This window comes from Pieris brassicae, chromosome 6, assembly GCF_905147105.1.
Source record: "Pieris brassicae chromosome 6, ilPieBrab1.1, whole genome shotgun sequence".
Lineage (NCBI taxonomy): Eukaryota > Metazoa > Arthropoda > Insecta > Lepidoptera > Pieridae > Pieris > Pieris brassicae.
In genome coordinates this window covers 19,291,664-19,308,231 of record NC_059670.1, presented here as the reverse complement: position 1 = coordinate 19,308,231, position 16,568 = coordinate 19,291,664, and the positions used below count along the sequence as shown (strand labels likewise).

At 32.1% G+C, this 16,568-nt stretch overlaps 1 protein-coding gene across 5 annotated transcripts in view; it reads left to right on the top strand.

The window, feature by feature from the left end:
* The window catches only part of LOC123710702 (IQ motif and SEC7 domain-containing protein 2), a 144,078-nt gene that overhangs the window by 118,716 nt on the left and 8,794 nt on the right, over positions 1-16,568 (top strand). For 4 of the 5 annotated variants that reach the window (XM_045662797.1, XM_045662798.1, XM_045662800.1 and 1 more), the window contains 8 exons: positions 5,634-5,812; positions 7,106-7,250; positions 7,438-7,527; positions 9,772-9,986; positions 10,445-10,565; positions 11,731-11,851; positions 15,998-16,094; positions 16,327-16,477. In XM_045662797.1, the coding sequence (XP_045518753.1) occupies positions 5,634-5,812; positions 7,106-7,250; positions 7,438-7,527; positions 9,772-9,986; positions 10,445-10,565; positions 11,731-11,851; positions 15,998-16,094; positions 16,327-16,477 (1,119 nt within the window). The remainder of the gene's footprint in view (positions 1-5,633; positions 5,813-7,105; positions 7,251-7,437; positions 7,528-9,771; positions 9,987-10,444; positions 10,566-11,730; positions 11,852-15,997; positions 16,095-16,326; positions 16,478-16,568) is intronic. The other variant, XM_045662801.1, reaches the window with a different exon arrangement.

The following is a 16,568-nucleotide window of genomic DNA, read 5'->3' as shown; positions in this document are numbered from 1 at the left end:
TGTATGCCAGTATGTTCTTTTCCGTTGTTCTTTAAAGCTATATGCGTGAAAAATATCCTTTTATGAACTAAATAGTCTTCTTAGATTCTTCTGCATCTACCATCGCTTTCGAAGGTTGGCGATTAAAGTGGATAATTTATTTTTTTGTTTCTCTATATGTAATGTGTATTTTTCCACTTCTTGCCTACCTTATGTAATTTATTACTTTTTTTCTTTACTCACAGTGATTGCCTGAAAGGATAAATAAGGTTAAGAGGTATTTTGTTACTACCGTCATTTTCATACATGAAAATTGTACTGTGAAAATCTTCCGCTGTCATTGTCCTGCCTCTATCAATCCACACTATTGCTATCTTTAAATGTAACATTAAATCCACAAGGTATTTGTGTCGCCATAGAAATTATGACTTTGTTTGCGAGGTCTAGAGGAAATCTAGATTTCCGTGTCCTAGGTATATTTTATTGCACCGTTTTGGCTGGAATCCAACAATTGCTAAACAAGCAACTACAAGATAAAATTAAATTATTAATATTAAAGATTTTACCTGTTCTCGGAACTTGTATAGTTATGCAAAAAAAAAACGATAAAATAGCCTGGAAATATTTCGATACTTTGATAAAATAATAAACTGAAATTATGTAAATCTATATAATATTGTAAAACGGGAAAGAAAAATTTGCAGGAAATAATTTCATAAGATACGGGCAGGTTTCCTTACCATGTTTTCCTTCACCGTTCGAGTTATTATTAAATATGCACATAGAAAGAAAGTCCATTGGTGCACAGCCGGGGATCGAACCTATGACATCAGGGATGAGAGTCGTACACTGAAGCCACTTTTTTTTTTCAAATGAGGTGATGCGCTTACGCAGGCCCGTGTATATCGAGCTTGACGCGGCTGGCTCTACACTCATTTCCCACTTAACACCTCTGCCCTTCACACGCCCTTAAGATGGGCCCTCGGGGTTCGACAGGCATTCTACCCAAGGACGCTGAAGCCACTAGGCCAACACTGCACTGCTCCCCATATATCTTTCGCTTTTCCGGTAGCGACTTTTAGGTTTTATCCGTGCCATTTTTCTCTCTGTAAAAACCTTCCTCAGAGTTCAAAAATATATAAATTACTCGAATTGGTGTCAGTCGTCTAGTTCTGAAGTTTTGGTAGTTTTTAATTGAAATTTGATACATTTCTTGAGAGTTATGTTTAACTGTGAATCCATGTGTATTCTAGTCTGACATACTTATGGAGTAATTATTATTCATGGTCCGAAGCACGGAAAGGCTACGGTAAAAATTGCACGCTCCACCGATTTTTTATAACTGTCTCCCTGGCTGAGTAGTTAAACGAATAGCGAACGTTCGAATTCCGAAGGAAAAAATGCTCGCGTGGCTACAGAAGACTGGTTTTACGAATATACAGTACTGAATCGAAGTTTGGGTTACCTTGGCGACTTTTCGCTAAACCGAAAAAATTGTATTTAATTATATCATAATAGTAAAATTAACGTTTAATACTCTTTAATATAATTTAAAACAAATTAAACTCTAAATGTTCCATAGTAAATAAAACATTATACTTACTACTCTAACTACAATAAATAATATATATATATATAGTTTTTAAATAAATAACTAATCATTTATCAAAATTTAAATATATATAAAGATAAGTAAAGTAATAAACAATTAATCAATTACCTGAAATAATAAATAAACAACATATTGATTTGTTATTTCATTTCAGACTAACATATTCCAATATTAGATCTAAATAATACGTCAGTATTAACACATAACAGTCTAAAAAGTAGAATTACAATATCAAAAATCATTATTGTGTCCAATCGTCTAAACAGATTTAAATCAAATTTTGAAAATCATGTAATACCATTGAGGTCTCGTACGTTATTTTAATGTGATTGTCTATGAAACACCATGTATACAATTTTATTTTTTATAATGATAATATCAAGTAAATATGTAGTATTGTCTTTTGTTAAAATAGCTTTTACACATTAAGAAAAACACTTAAAAAATTAAAATTTAGAATTATGTCAATAATTATAAGTTTTAATAATACATAGCTTTAATCCGTCGAAAAAGTGTTTTTCTTAAAGTAAATATTTACCAAATGTCGCTTTTTCACCTGTTTTTTGAGATATAATATGGGAAATTATACCAAATTAATATGAAATTAGAATATAAACTTCAAATATGATGTAGATTAAATATAACCACTCCAATTTGCTTTTATCCTCGTGTATTTTTAAAACTTTTATTGTCATTTGAACAACACTTAAAGGTTCTCAAAGATAATATCTGAAGACCTACTGAAGTCGAGTTTCAAGTCAACATCGTCATGCCATTTGTAATATGTTTTTATCATTTATAAATTCTATAAATAGTCTTTTTGTGTGGGTTATGTGCCTGTTTTGAAAATTTTTATCACGTTTTTAATATTATTTTAATACCTTTGAACCGATTTTTCCAAAATCGTTTAAAACCCTTTTTTTTATTTTAAGTAAGTCCGTGTGTACACGGGGCATGCATGTTCTGTAAATAGTTGATTATTTATTATTCCGCTCGGAATCGATTTCAGTACCAGTATTAAACATTATTTTACGTTGAAATTCTATTATGTACGTACAGGTGATAAAATTGAAATATTGCATAATTTAATTGCATATTTTATAATATTGACTCACGCCCTTATTCGAGTGTTATGTCCCAGATATTTTCACTGAGCAAGCATTGCGATAGGAATCGTGTTATCTCCAGAGATAAAAGATATAGGTCCTGATAAATTTATCTGCAATGAATTCCTTGTAACTTTTGGTTGCTTCATATTGAGGATATACATACATTTAATTAATATAGTGCCCGGTATTCAGGGGAATTAGTACAAAATACTTACAACTACAACAGTATATGTATGTAATATAACTAATGTGTTATTTACACTATCCATCGTGTGTCTGTCGGACTGATTTAACCTCACCGTAGCGTAGTACAAAATCCGAGTTCTTCGTTTCGTTTTCCACGGTTACCAGAGAGTCACCAATTGGACTATTACAGCACATGAAGCCGAATACATCGCTTGGCCAACGCTAATTTTTTTATTATTTAGTTAGGGTCTCCAAATACATATTGCCGTTCAACCAACAAATAATTTGATCAAATCTAGAATTGCCTTATAGCTTTTTGGCGGCATATTAAACTACTACAACCTTTTAGGTTTAGACCCAGTTTCCTTATCATTTGTTTTCTTTTTAAGTAAGTGAACATCCAAACGCCGTCGACTTTTTGGGTCTAAGATTTTCTAACGACATTGTCCTTCACCGTACTAGCAAGTGTTAATGCGCATAGAAAGTCCATTGGTGCACAGGGTTTCGAACCTACAACCTCAAGGTGAGAGTCGCTGAAGTCTCAAGGCTCAATTTTATGGAATATTATTGTTTTACTAGTGAAACGTCGATTGTTGATATCGAAAATTATCTCAGATATTTCAAAGTCATTGTTTATCTGTTACCGTACATAAAGCCGCTTGTGATTCTTTTGACCACACAAATTGATTCAAAGATAATCGTAATCTTTTTATGCATGGGAGTATTGATGTTTACTTATTTATGAATTATCTAAAAATAAATATTAAATATACTGATCAACAGAATGAACTGAGATGTACCAATTTATAATTAATAATAATAAATCTCTCATTCAAATGGAGTAATTATAAAAAACCGCACAATCAGCCCATTATACAAGAATATGATAATTAATATCGTATTAATTATTATGATATCATGATTAATAAGAATAGTTACGGTTTATATAATTGTTGTCAAAATTAATGGTCTAAATACTAAACGCTATAAAGGTACAGTTTAAAACTTTTATTAATTAGGCACAATTAGTCTTTATCGTTGAGTAAAAAGAATTGGCTGGTGACTCTTGTCTGCTAGTTAATGTCTATATTCTCACGCATTGATATTTTGACAGATTTTTGAATTCAATTTTTAAGAAATTAGTTTTAACTTTAACCTGTTTATATTTACTTTATACATAACATATTGATATTGGGAAGAAATTGTCTTTGGCCAAAAATTCGCCGTGTCAGGGTAGTTCTACTTGCTTATATAAAAAAGGCAAACGCAGAAATGTATGTGCCCTATGTCTTACGAAGTTATTACGGGATGTATTAATAAAAAAAGATTAAATATTTTTTACGCTTAACAATATAAATATCGGTCAAGTGTACCATTACATACCATACATTAATGTAAAATGCATAACATGTTGAGAAGAGCAATATGTATGAAATAATTATTTTTAATCACTCAGCCGAGCTTAAATTCTCGTTAGTAGAAAAGCTTGACCTAACCTACATTCAAACCGGTTTAGTTCTCTGTCCTAGTGTTTTAATAAATAATGAGGACGCAATTATGCTAACAATGGACCAAATTAATGGCCTCTATTCCCCGGGACGGGACAAACAGAAATGTCTGATAAAAACAAACATGCATTTGTCGTAATATACGAAATAATATTATCTTGGGCACTTACATACAAAACATGTCGTATAGTGTTGATGTCACAATAATAATAATACAGTGGCGCTACAACCCAAAATGATAGATTTCAGATTTCTGACACGTCTTCGATTTTTGGTTTTGTGATATACCGCTTTCCTCACGATGGTTTATTTCACTGAACGAGCGATTGGTATACGCACATAGACAGAAATTATATTGGGGCTAAGGGTGAACCAAAGACCTCAAGAATATTGCAGGCTGAACCTAGTTTCAGCCACTAATGGCTACTTTATTTATTCATAAAGTTTTGTATATAACTTTGCTTGTTGAGTAGCTTCAAGTGAGCGTATGATATATGTTTACTAGTAAATTAATAATCTCAGGAAGTACTGGTTAGAAGGCTTTTTCTATAGTAGTTCAGGGAAGTTAACTACCTGTCAAAACGACTGTAGCCACCGGGTACACCCAATGTTTAATATTTGCCTGGCTGGTGGGACTTCCTAATACTTGCTATTCAGTCATAACTCCCAATATAACCTAGGTTTCATAATGAATAAGTTACAACTAACTAACACAGGAAACAGATTGACTTCTCTTGTAGTTCTTTAGTTTTGTCCAATATTTATCCTAAAGTCACAATTATTTTTAAGTTAAACATGTAATCATTGAAAGTAATTACTTATATCTATCGACACGACCTGAGTTTCGGTATAAGTTAAGTTTAGTTCTGGGTCATTAATTATCACACATCTCTTATAAGATGTCCCCAAGAGAGAACAATGATTGAAAGACTTTCCGCCTAATAAAACAATTATGTTGAGCAAAATGAGGAACAAAACAAGTTGGTGTTTGTTTGTAAACAAGATGGTTTTTCTTAATCCAATAAAATATCAACGCCTCCGTAATAAATAATAAAACGATAAAAAATTGGTAAACTTAATTTCTTAATAATATATATATTATATAACCTAAACTAATGTAATGTTTCATATTTAAAATAAGTAATAATTTTAGATAAAATGATTATTTACATACATTTAAAAACCAGCCCCACATTTCGTACTCTGCATAGTCACTAATATTATCATTTCTTGTTCCAGCTTCTCCCAGAAGGTCGACGAGGAGGAGAACAGCGGCGGGGTGACTCTTCACCCCCCGGACGGGTTCTACTCCCACCAGCACAATATTCACAGCGGACACCATGCGCACCACGCGGAGCCTGACCGCGGTTACATGGAAGGCAACAGATATGTTACAGCAGTTCATCGACCTATGCCTGGTGAGTATTGGGATTACAAATTACAAACGAAAATATACTATATTTTTGTTTCTAAAGACCTAAGAACAATCAACAATATGCTAACTGAATTTCTTGTATTCATAAAGGTCGTTTAATACGCTGTATTACATCAGTCTATATTGGCAAATTTTAATTCCCCAAAGGTGGTCTTTTGGCTTGAAACTGTCAAGCGGTTAATTCAACGGATTCTTTAAATGATTATGAAGAAAATTAGTTATTATTAAGTAAAGATAGAACACAAGAACAGAGTACAGTCTCTATTAAGGGCTTTCCATTAAGGGAAAGTACTGCGTGTTATAGGACACTTTCTTAAGTTAGGCTAGATCGTAATGTTTCACGATGTCACAGTGAAGGCACAAATATTCGTTTATTACAAAAATATATTAAGTATATACATGCGTGTTATCGAGCGGGCCGATAACTTAATTATTTGAATTTCATCCACCTTATAATTCGTTTACATGGAAAATTGCGAAATGTCCTGATGGATTTTCTCTTTTTCCAAGCCCGTATACTCGATACGACTGTTACTCGGACTAGTGTGATAGCTTTATGCTCGTGACATTTATAGGGGCACCTTTTTAGAGATGGGATACGAATTTGTTAATGATATAGGTAAATTTGATGTGTTTTTTTTTAAACCGAGACTGATTCTTCTATTTGATGACTTGTTTATATATTATGCTTATGAGGCCTATATGTAATAATACAGTACAAATTACTCTCAATAGCCTTTATTTTTCATACTGTAAAATAGTCTACGGTTTGTATATTAAAACACGGGCATGTCCAAACAGCATTGTTATATAATATGCCGTCACAGAAAGTTTGATTAAAAGCTACTTATTTATGATAAAATAAGTAGCTTTTAATCAAACTTAAAATACAACGAATTTTACATACAATAGAATAAACAGTGGTAATTAGAATTTAATTATACTTGTTTGTTTTTACAATAACGTGTAGGAAATTTGCAAGTCAGGTTAATTAGTGATTTACATTGCTATTATACTGGGTTATATTTTAACTGCGGGATATTAATGGAGTTTTAAATATGTCATTTAATTAATGGGTATATTGCATAAACTGTCACGTAATACGCGTCAGTATAACGTCAACATTGAAAATTAAACAGTGCCTGGCTTGGATTTTCAGTCCACATGGTAACTAATCTTTGAATTTGTATCGTAGAAACGCAAAGAAATATTATTACTAACAGTGCCGTTATTTGATTGATGATTTGAGATACTTATTATAGAATATGTATTTCAGCTCTAAACCATTCAAACTCGTCATGCTCGTCTGCCTCGAATGCGTCGACCGGTGCAGGACTGTGCGCGGGCGCAGCGGAACCGGCACCGCCGCTTTATATCGCCGCGCCGCCAGAGGGCTTCGGATTGGCTGTTCATACCAACAGGTACATACTTACGTAGAAATTGGTTATATAGAGTATACAGGGATTTTAAACTAATTGTGGAATTTATAAAAAAATAATTATATATTGTAAATATAAAAAAAAGGTCTCATTTTTCTATATATTATCAACAAAAACGTTTGAATTCCAAAAAATGTGACCTGATTTGACAATTTAGTTCCTTCCATAGGCGTGGCACAGACGTGGGGATCATTGGCAGTACTGGGATAGCGCAAAAAGATTCCAGTTTACCCCAAAAAAGGGGGAAACTTACCCGAGGGTATGTTAAAGGAATGGAGACCTATCCTACTCGAATGGTAGACGCAATTGAATAAACCTTCCCTTGTGTTCGAGTCTAACCTGCATACAATGTATGATGTTCAGATGTCAAGGCATAGTGGCTTTAAGGTCTCGTAATAAAACACGAATTTATCAGGAGTTACGAAAATTATGGGTTATATAGTATACTAGCGGACCCGACAGACGTTGTCCTGCATGATGTTTCAAGCGATTAGGATATTAAACAACGTATTAAAATCTACAGCGCCATCTTCCGGGCTGATTTGTGAATCTAAACCATCCAGGACGCCACCCAAACGCATACAAAAAAATCATTAATATCGGTCGAGCCGTTTACGAGTAGTTCAGTGACACACGTACAGTAGAATTATATATATGTAAGCTACCCTATCTTTTAAATTGCACACGGTGCGCATGTTTGATTGAGTCCATAGTTGACAAACAACGTGACGCGTAATATATATACGTGATATATATAGTATATACTATTGAGACTAATTAGAGCTGGTAAGAGTAGGCCCTAGAGATATAGGTAATTGATTAGTTGGACATCAAATTGTGAAATTGCTTAGTATTTTTTAGTAGGAAGTTTATTACTTAAATGAATTTATACGATAATTAGACGATAAAGACACTTAATCAGCCTAATTGCACTCATTTAAGTTATGGTCTTTCGTCTCTTTCGCTCACATGTTTTATAATATAATGTGAATCATTATAATATATAAATTGAATGACGCAATTAGATATTTATTAATAGGCACGGTTTAAAGAATGTATAAGAAAATGAATTTCTATAGGATCAATACTTTTTTTACGTTGCAATACGTTATGCTTTGTCCGATTGCTATAGTTGAAATTCTACACTAATTTATAGTTCTTTCTATTTTTAATATGTTTAGCTGGAATGTAGGCATATATAAGCAGCACTATGTTTTATGAAAAAATATTCCAATATTGTTTTGGTCGTGGTCAAATATAATGATTGATTATCGTGATTATAATATACAATATCAAAGCTATATTAGCAAAATTAGAAAAATAATATATATATACGGAGAAATGAAAGCCCCAAACCCGACTAAGGGATTACGAGATTTTAATACAGCCGTTATGTCTTGACATTCGCGAATTCATACGCAGCACTTAGCATGAAAACGATACATAACGCCAATTAGTTAACCTATGCAAATCATGAGTCATCCTTGTATTAGATAACTTATCTTCCTTGCTATACGAATCGGCTATCCTTGAAAAGTAAAATAAAATATTTAAAGTACTTAAATTAATTCCAAAAATTATTTAAAAAAATACAGCCATGTTTAATGTACTGTTTTAAAGATTTTTTTTTCAATAATGAAAAGTTCAGAAAAAAGATATAAACATCTCTAGGTTACTTCATTACATCAAAGGATAATTGGTACTAAATATATATCAAATGCTTATCAGTAACAAATGATAAACGTAATGCAGTAATATTCATTGATATTAACATGCATGAAATTCATAGTATTATATGATTCAAAGGACATACTAAAACTACTTCAACTGATGCAGTCCCGATTTATTTAAAAGATTTATTTTGTAATGAATAATTTTTGTGACATACAATAATTCCTATTTTGTGTGATTAGTATAAATGAAATGTTAACAGATATATTTAAATTATATACTTGAAGGTATTAAATGAATTCTTTACATGCTTAATTCTTCAACATATGCCTTAATCCATCTGCAAATCTCACTCCACTGTTAGTATACATGACAAGTTCTGCTTGTACTTAGCGTTTTCTCCATACTGTATTCGGCCTTACACTAGTATATTGAATTTATTGACATACTTATAAATAAAATTAATTAACGTAATTAAAAGAATTTATTGCATTATACATGCTTTTCATACTGACTGTGTGTGAATCACGAAGATCAGGCGATGTAAAAAATGTTATAAATTCATGTTTATATCAATCTAGAAGTGTTATTAATTGTGAAGACAATATTTACTTTACGATGGGTCCGAACCTTAGATCGACATATAACTAGAGTCGGGACATATAACTCCCGAATGTCTAAAGCGATAAGTCTCGATTCTGAATGTTACCCTTAACTTGACAATCTTTCATTGACTTAACGTAATAATGAGACCATGAAAGTAACACTAACATTACGACTAAATCACGACATAATAAAACAAAATTGTAAAAACCTAATATTACAATTTCAGTCGGTATGAAATGTCACAAGATTTGTTGGACAAACAAGTTGAGATATTGGAGAGACGTTACGGTGGGTTGCGCGCGCGCAGAGCCGCGGTGACGATCCAACGCGCGTTTAGAAGGCGGCAACTTCTAAAGAAATTCAGCGCTATCACTGCTATGGCCAAGGCAGCCGATTCGAATGCTCGACGGATGCAGGATGGCGATCATTTGATGATTAACGGTGAGTTAATTGGCTTTATAATTATTGTTTAAAATTGAGCGCTATCGAATTTGAAAAAAAAAAGCGATTCACAGATGTTTTTACTAGGTTCTAGTTTTATGATATGGTCCTTAATTTTGTTTATTTAATAAAATTAAAACATATCTAGGTTTTTTTTATATGCGCGTTTTTCAATTCTCTAGATCACCAACTTCAATGGTTCAGTTAACACCTCGTATAAGAAACTCTCCGTAAAATGTTAGGCATATTTTATGATGACATTAATCATTATAATTTAATTAACATAATTTTTTTTATAATAGTTTTTTATTTTAATTTAATCCTTGTAGCAGTGCTTAACCATTAATTTTGGCAGCATTTCCTCGCTGTATTGCAATAATTATTCGTTAAACGAAAAGCACCAGGTCTGGTGTCACCCATACTATCTACCATATCAATAATAATAATTACATCTTTAGGCAACGATATTTACGCCAATACGATGCTACAAAAGAGCCCTGGGGGTGTGGAGAAATCTCTGGCCCTCACCAGGCCAATGCGGTCCATGTCACTCCGGGAGAGACATGATGTCGACTTGGGGTAAGTAGAATAGATCTACTAGTTTGAAGAAGTTGTCAAATATGCCGGTGAAAAATAATTGTCAGTCCCCGTGACGCACACGCTGTAAAGCACGCGAAACGTTGGAATTTTTTAAATTAAAAATTATGTAAATAATTATAAGTTTATAATAATACATAGCTTTAATCCGTTTAAGTGTTTTCTTAATGTGTAAAAGCTATGTTAACAAAAGACAATACAATAATTGTCAACATTTTATGTTTACTTTTAACAAAATAAGCTACCATTATAGATTGCTCCAAACAACTGTTTAAATTTATATCACAAATACATATACTTTAAAAAAATCGAGGTTTCGATTAAAATATATACAAAAATATTTATTCTTTGTTACTGACACGAAGCAAACCTTTTGTCAGTTGACTCACCATACACTGTAGTTCGTTTCATATTGAATTGTTAATTTAAATAGCTTTTGACATACTATGAGCCTAAGATTATCTAAATTTGATAATGTATTTAATAATTTATCAATATTTAAAAACATCCTGGCATTTCCTTATTGCATTCTCTGCAATATATTATACAATTATTGGTATATAAATGAAAAATTTATGTAAATTAGTCTTTGTGCGATCGAATACGATTGAGTTATAATGCCCGGTACGGAAATTTTATGAGGAGTAAAGTCAAGTGTAACACGAAAAGTTGAGGCGTTACGTAAAAAAAGACAAACATATATATCTGTAGGATTGAACGTGTAAAAGAATGATTCCATCTCATTCTCTCTCTAAAATTGCATTTGTATAAATTGAACACAATTATTATTGTTATTATTATTATTATTTATATTGTTTTGTAACATACTTTATGTAATACGCTTTATTGAAGTAATATGAATAATCTGAATAATTACAGATATATGTTTGTTTCTCTTATCATTTTAGCAGATGCGTTCATTTACCCTTTTTTTTCTATTCGATATATATCATAATTATCGTTCGTAAGCAGTAAACTGCAATCGTGCGTCGTAGCTGACACACACACACACATTTAGCAGCTATGCTTTGGGGCGTTACTCCGACATTATAGGCAATCCTCACGCTTAATAAGCAAAACGTACAACCTTGCTACAGCTAATATATGTTGTAGTATAATTCAATAAGATTTTTTTTTTTAATTCAAGCAACCACATCGGCTGTGACTCGAACGATGTGGATGCTATGGTGGCCAGGGTCCAGCAGTCGGCGCATCAAATACACATGATCGCGAGTGAAATACCGCACAGGGGAGACGCAGATAGCGGAGTAAGTAAAATTATGCAAACATTCCTTTTTAAATTTTTAACATATTTTTGTTAAAAAAGACATTATTTTTCGATTGTTACATTATGCCCATATAAAGCGGTGTTGGCCTAGTGGTATCAACGTGTGACTCTCATCCCAGTTGTCGTAGGTTCGATTCCCAGCTGTGCAATGGACTATGTCTATCTATGTGCGCATTTAACACTTGCTTGTAAATGAAAATATCGTGCGCACGTTTGTCAGGCACAGAAGACTGATCACTCACGTGACTTTTAGAAGAAGAAAAAAAACAAGGATCACTAAACAGATACAGAAATCTGAGGTCCAGAGCTAAATTTCTTTGTACTGATTATTTTACAATATTAATGGTAATATTTTCTATTAATTACAATGACATAGAAGACGCTTAATTCTCAAAAGACAATGTAAATGACGAGGTTAAATATAGCAAAAAAAAAAATTGTTGTAAAATTTATTGTTAAATTAAATTAAATAAATATTATGTAAAACTAAACCGTTCAAAAATAATGTTTGTATATTTCTCTCTCTTGTTTATCTCTCGCTAACCTAATTCCGCGTAACGAAATACGCGAATTGTAAATCAGTTATTGCGTGTGGTTTACATATTATTTAGAACCCCAGATAACCGTTATATTATAATAATAATTTATTTGCAATAATATGGTATATATTAATAATACGGTATCACTTAACATCAGGTGAGCCTCCTGCCCGTTTGCCCCCTATTTTATATTAAAAAAAAAATATGGTACAAATACGTTATAGTGGTACAATCTGAACTTAATACAATCTAAAATAAAACCACACGTAATGGCGCGCAAATTTGTCTTAATTTAATTTAGAGCTGTGTTGGCGTCGCACGCTGAAGCCACTAGCTTCAGCGTGCGACGCTCATCCCTGAGGTCGTAGGTTCGATCACCGGCTATGCACCAATGGATTTTCTTTCTTTGTGCGCATTTAACATTCGCTCGAACAGGAAAACATGGTGAGGAAACCGACTTGCCTTAGACCCAAAAAGTCGACGGCGTGCGTCAGGCACAGAGGGCTGAACACCTACTTGCCTATTCATTTACAGAAATCTGAGGCCCAGACCTAAAAAGGTTGTAGCGCCATTTTTTTTTTAAATTTAATTTCACTTATAAAATGTATATTAAACAATGCCTATTTCCATTATTTCGTGGACGCGGATGCAAATATTTGTCTACGTAATTATCGTATCACACAGTAACTTGATATTTCGTGACTTACACAGCTTTGAGCTTTATTGTCGAGACATAAAGCCTAATTTCCTCTACAGTTTTACCAGCGTCATCTCCTAAATTCATATTCGGTCATTATCAGTAATAATAGTATCGTTGTACAGTTGTAACGTTTAACAGTGATTATGGAGCCGTATAGAAATAAAATTTTGATAAAGAAAATTGTTAGAAATAAACATTTTTGGTTCTTGAAAAGTGGACGAGTTCCGTTGTGGTGTGGAAAAGCACAGTATGATGTTAGTATGTGTTTTGTTTGTGCAAGTTGAGTATGTAGGGCTTCATTTTTAATGTAGTGGTAATACACTTTTTTTCTATTTAATCATAAAATCTACTTTTATTAGTTTTTCTCACAAATGCGATACTTTTACTGTTTCGGCTTGCTCACGTCCCTGAGGTCATGGGTTCGATCCCCGGCTGTTCACCAAAGGACTTTCCTTCCATGTGCGCATTTAACATTAGCTCAAACGGTGAAGGAAAACATCGTGAGGAAACCGGCTTGCCTTAGACCGAAAAAAGTCGAGGGCGTGTGTCAGGCACAGAAGGCCGATCACCTACTTGCCTATTCAATTTACAAATGATCATAAAACAGACACAGACATCTGAGGCCCAGACCTAAAAAGGTTGTAGCGCCACTGGTTTATTTATTTTATGTAATAATATTTGTTTATGTATTTATGTTAAGTCTCTTAATGCTAATAGTGACAATGTATGTCAAACTTCAATACCTGTTTTAGTCTGTGAAAAAGGTCTAAATTAGACCCTGAAAACTAATCAAAGGCAGAAATACAATAATGTCTAAATCTACATCGAGTACTGTCGCAAATTACGAATGACAAATCCCAAAATTACCTCAATCAGTCCAAGATAACAAATACAATTCTTGCAATAATTACAGTATTGAATTTTATATTATAATAATTATATTTTACGTTTACATACAATTAATAGGATAACCGTACAATGTCAATAGACGGTGTGCTTCAAACAAAGTTTAATTATGTATTCAAAGTCGTATTTTTATATTTAATAACATTTATATTAACTGTACATTTAAAACTGAAAAACTTTAAGATGTAAGGCAAAATACAATTAATATTATAAATTTTTGTGAGTAATTTTATGATCTACTATGATGATAAGAGATAAGAATCGCGAAGAATGTTTATAAAAGCAAATACTCTAGATAATTTTACGTTAATGGCTTACATTAAGAACATCGTTAATTATATTTTAAATTAATTAACATTTTATAAAGTATTTAGCCACACAAATTTCCAACACAATAAGTATATTCCATATATGGAAATTTCTCCATACGTATGCTTTACGTCCTACATACATTGCTGAGGAAGCGCAGACTGCTTTTATTCAATAGAATACATGTACTATATAAAATGTATATAAAAAGAGTATATATTTAGTTGATACTTTTCTATATAAAGTATTATATTCAAATTCTACATTATTCATATAGATAACACAATGTACACTTATGAACGTCAAAAACATTACTATATAAAATCTATACAAAAATAGTTAATATTTAGTTACTACTTTTCTATATAAAGTATTATTTTCAAATTCTATATTATTCATATAGATAACACAATGTACACTTATGAACGTCCAAAACAGTACGATATAAAATCTATACAAAAATAGTTAATATTTAGTTACTACTTTTCTATATAAAGTATTATTTTCAAATTCTATATTATTCATACAGATAACACAATGTACACTTATGAACGTCAAAAACAGTACTATATAAAATCTATACAAAAATAGTTAATATTTAGTTACTACTTTTCTATATAAAGTATTATTTTCAAATTCTATATTATTCATATAGATAACACAATGTACACTTATGAACGTCCAAAACAGTACGATATAAAATCTATACAAAAATAGTTAATATTTAGTTACTACTTTTCTATATAAAGTATTATTTTCAAATTCTATATTATTCATATAGATAACACAATGTACACTTATGAACGTCAAAAACAGTACGATATAAAATCTATACAAAAATAGTTAATATTTAGTTACTACTTTTCTATATAAAGTATTATTTTCAAATTCTATATTATTCATATAGATAACACAATGTACACTTATGAAAGTCAAAAACAGAAATGTGTATGAAATGCTTCTTATTTTACATTTATTGCCAGTTCTGAAGAAGATCTGGCAATAACGGAGCGTTCAAGTATTACGTAACGAATTTTGGGGGGGGGGTCCTCTTGAAAAACGTTACGATGAGGGGCGGGGACTAAATTACGCGTTATTGTTAATATTGTTTTCCACTTTACACCACATGATGGTAATTTATATATATTCACGAAACGTTTTACTATTGGATACAGAAACGTTACGGCGCGTTTCATGGGGGGGGGGTCAAGAATCTCCAAAAATTGCGTGATGATGTATTTGAACACTCCCTAAGCTCTCCGCGACTCTTTTTAATCGCAAAATATATATTGTAAAACAAATTCAAATTAATATTTACCCGCTTAGACTGCGTAGGTTGAAGCAACAATCATTTTAGTTACTATATGGTGTAAAAAGAAAAGTTTTGAATTTCTAATATAAAGTCTTCATAGATTTCGTGTTAAAAAAAGTAAATGTAGAGTTACTCAGTAGATCTTTATCTTTATTTATATCATCAAAAAATTCTTTACAATAAACGATTCAATACATCTAGAAATTTATACAGATATACCAAACGCTATTGGGCTGTCCTTTTGCCCAGTTCTTTCGGTTTTCGACCATCTTCCATCCGGATAAGGGAGACGGTATTGCGCGCACTTACTGTTTTTTTTTAATTTACGTATATAGTGTAATAAATGAATATTTTCTTCAGGTGTGCAGCTGTTCCGTGAGCGGTTCAGTGACAAATATATCGACTTCCTCGTCTCATAACGAATCTCTACACAACCACCAGTTGTTGAATAACTCAGGTACATTTTTTAAATTAATTAATTACGAATTAGTTTTTTTAATGAGACATGTTTCGGAGTCGTAATTCATAATATTTTTAAGGGTTTGGACCTTCATATCCAAAATAAAAAGGGTAGTCTAAAATTACGATAAATCTTTTTTATACTATCACATACTCACAAACTGCTCCAAATGTTTATACCTATCACAAATACATGAGCGACTCTAAAATAAAAAATTTGTATGCCTCAGGTCCAATATACGGGAACCTACTCTCCTCCGGTGGTAAACCACTGTCGTCCCCAACAGCGCGGCAACAGCAGCAGCTAGCCGCAATCCAGGCGGCAAATGCGAGACGACATCCGCCGGAAGTGCCAAAACGGACAAGTAGTATTACACTCAAGTAAGTTAAACTGCTAAAATTGTTTTAAGTAAATATAATGACGAATGTTTCATTAATTGCATAACTACTTACGTGTGTTGATAATTATGAT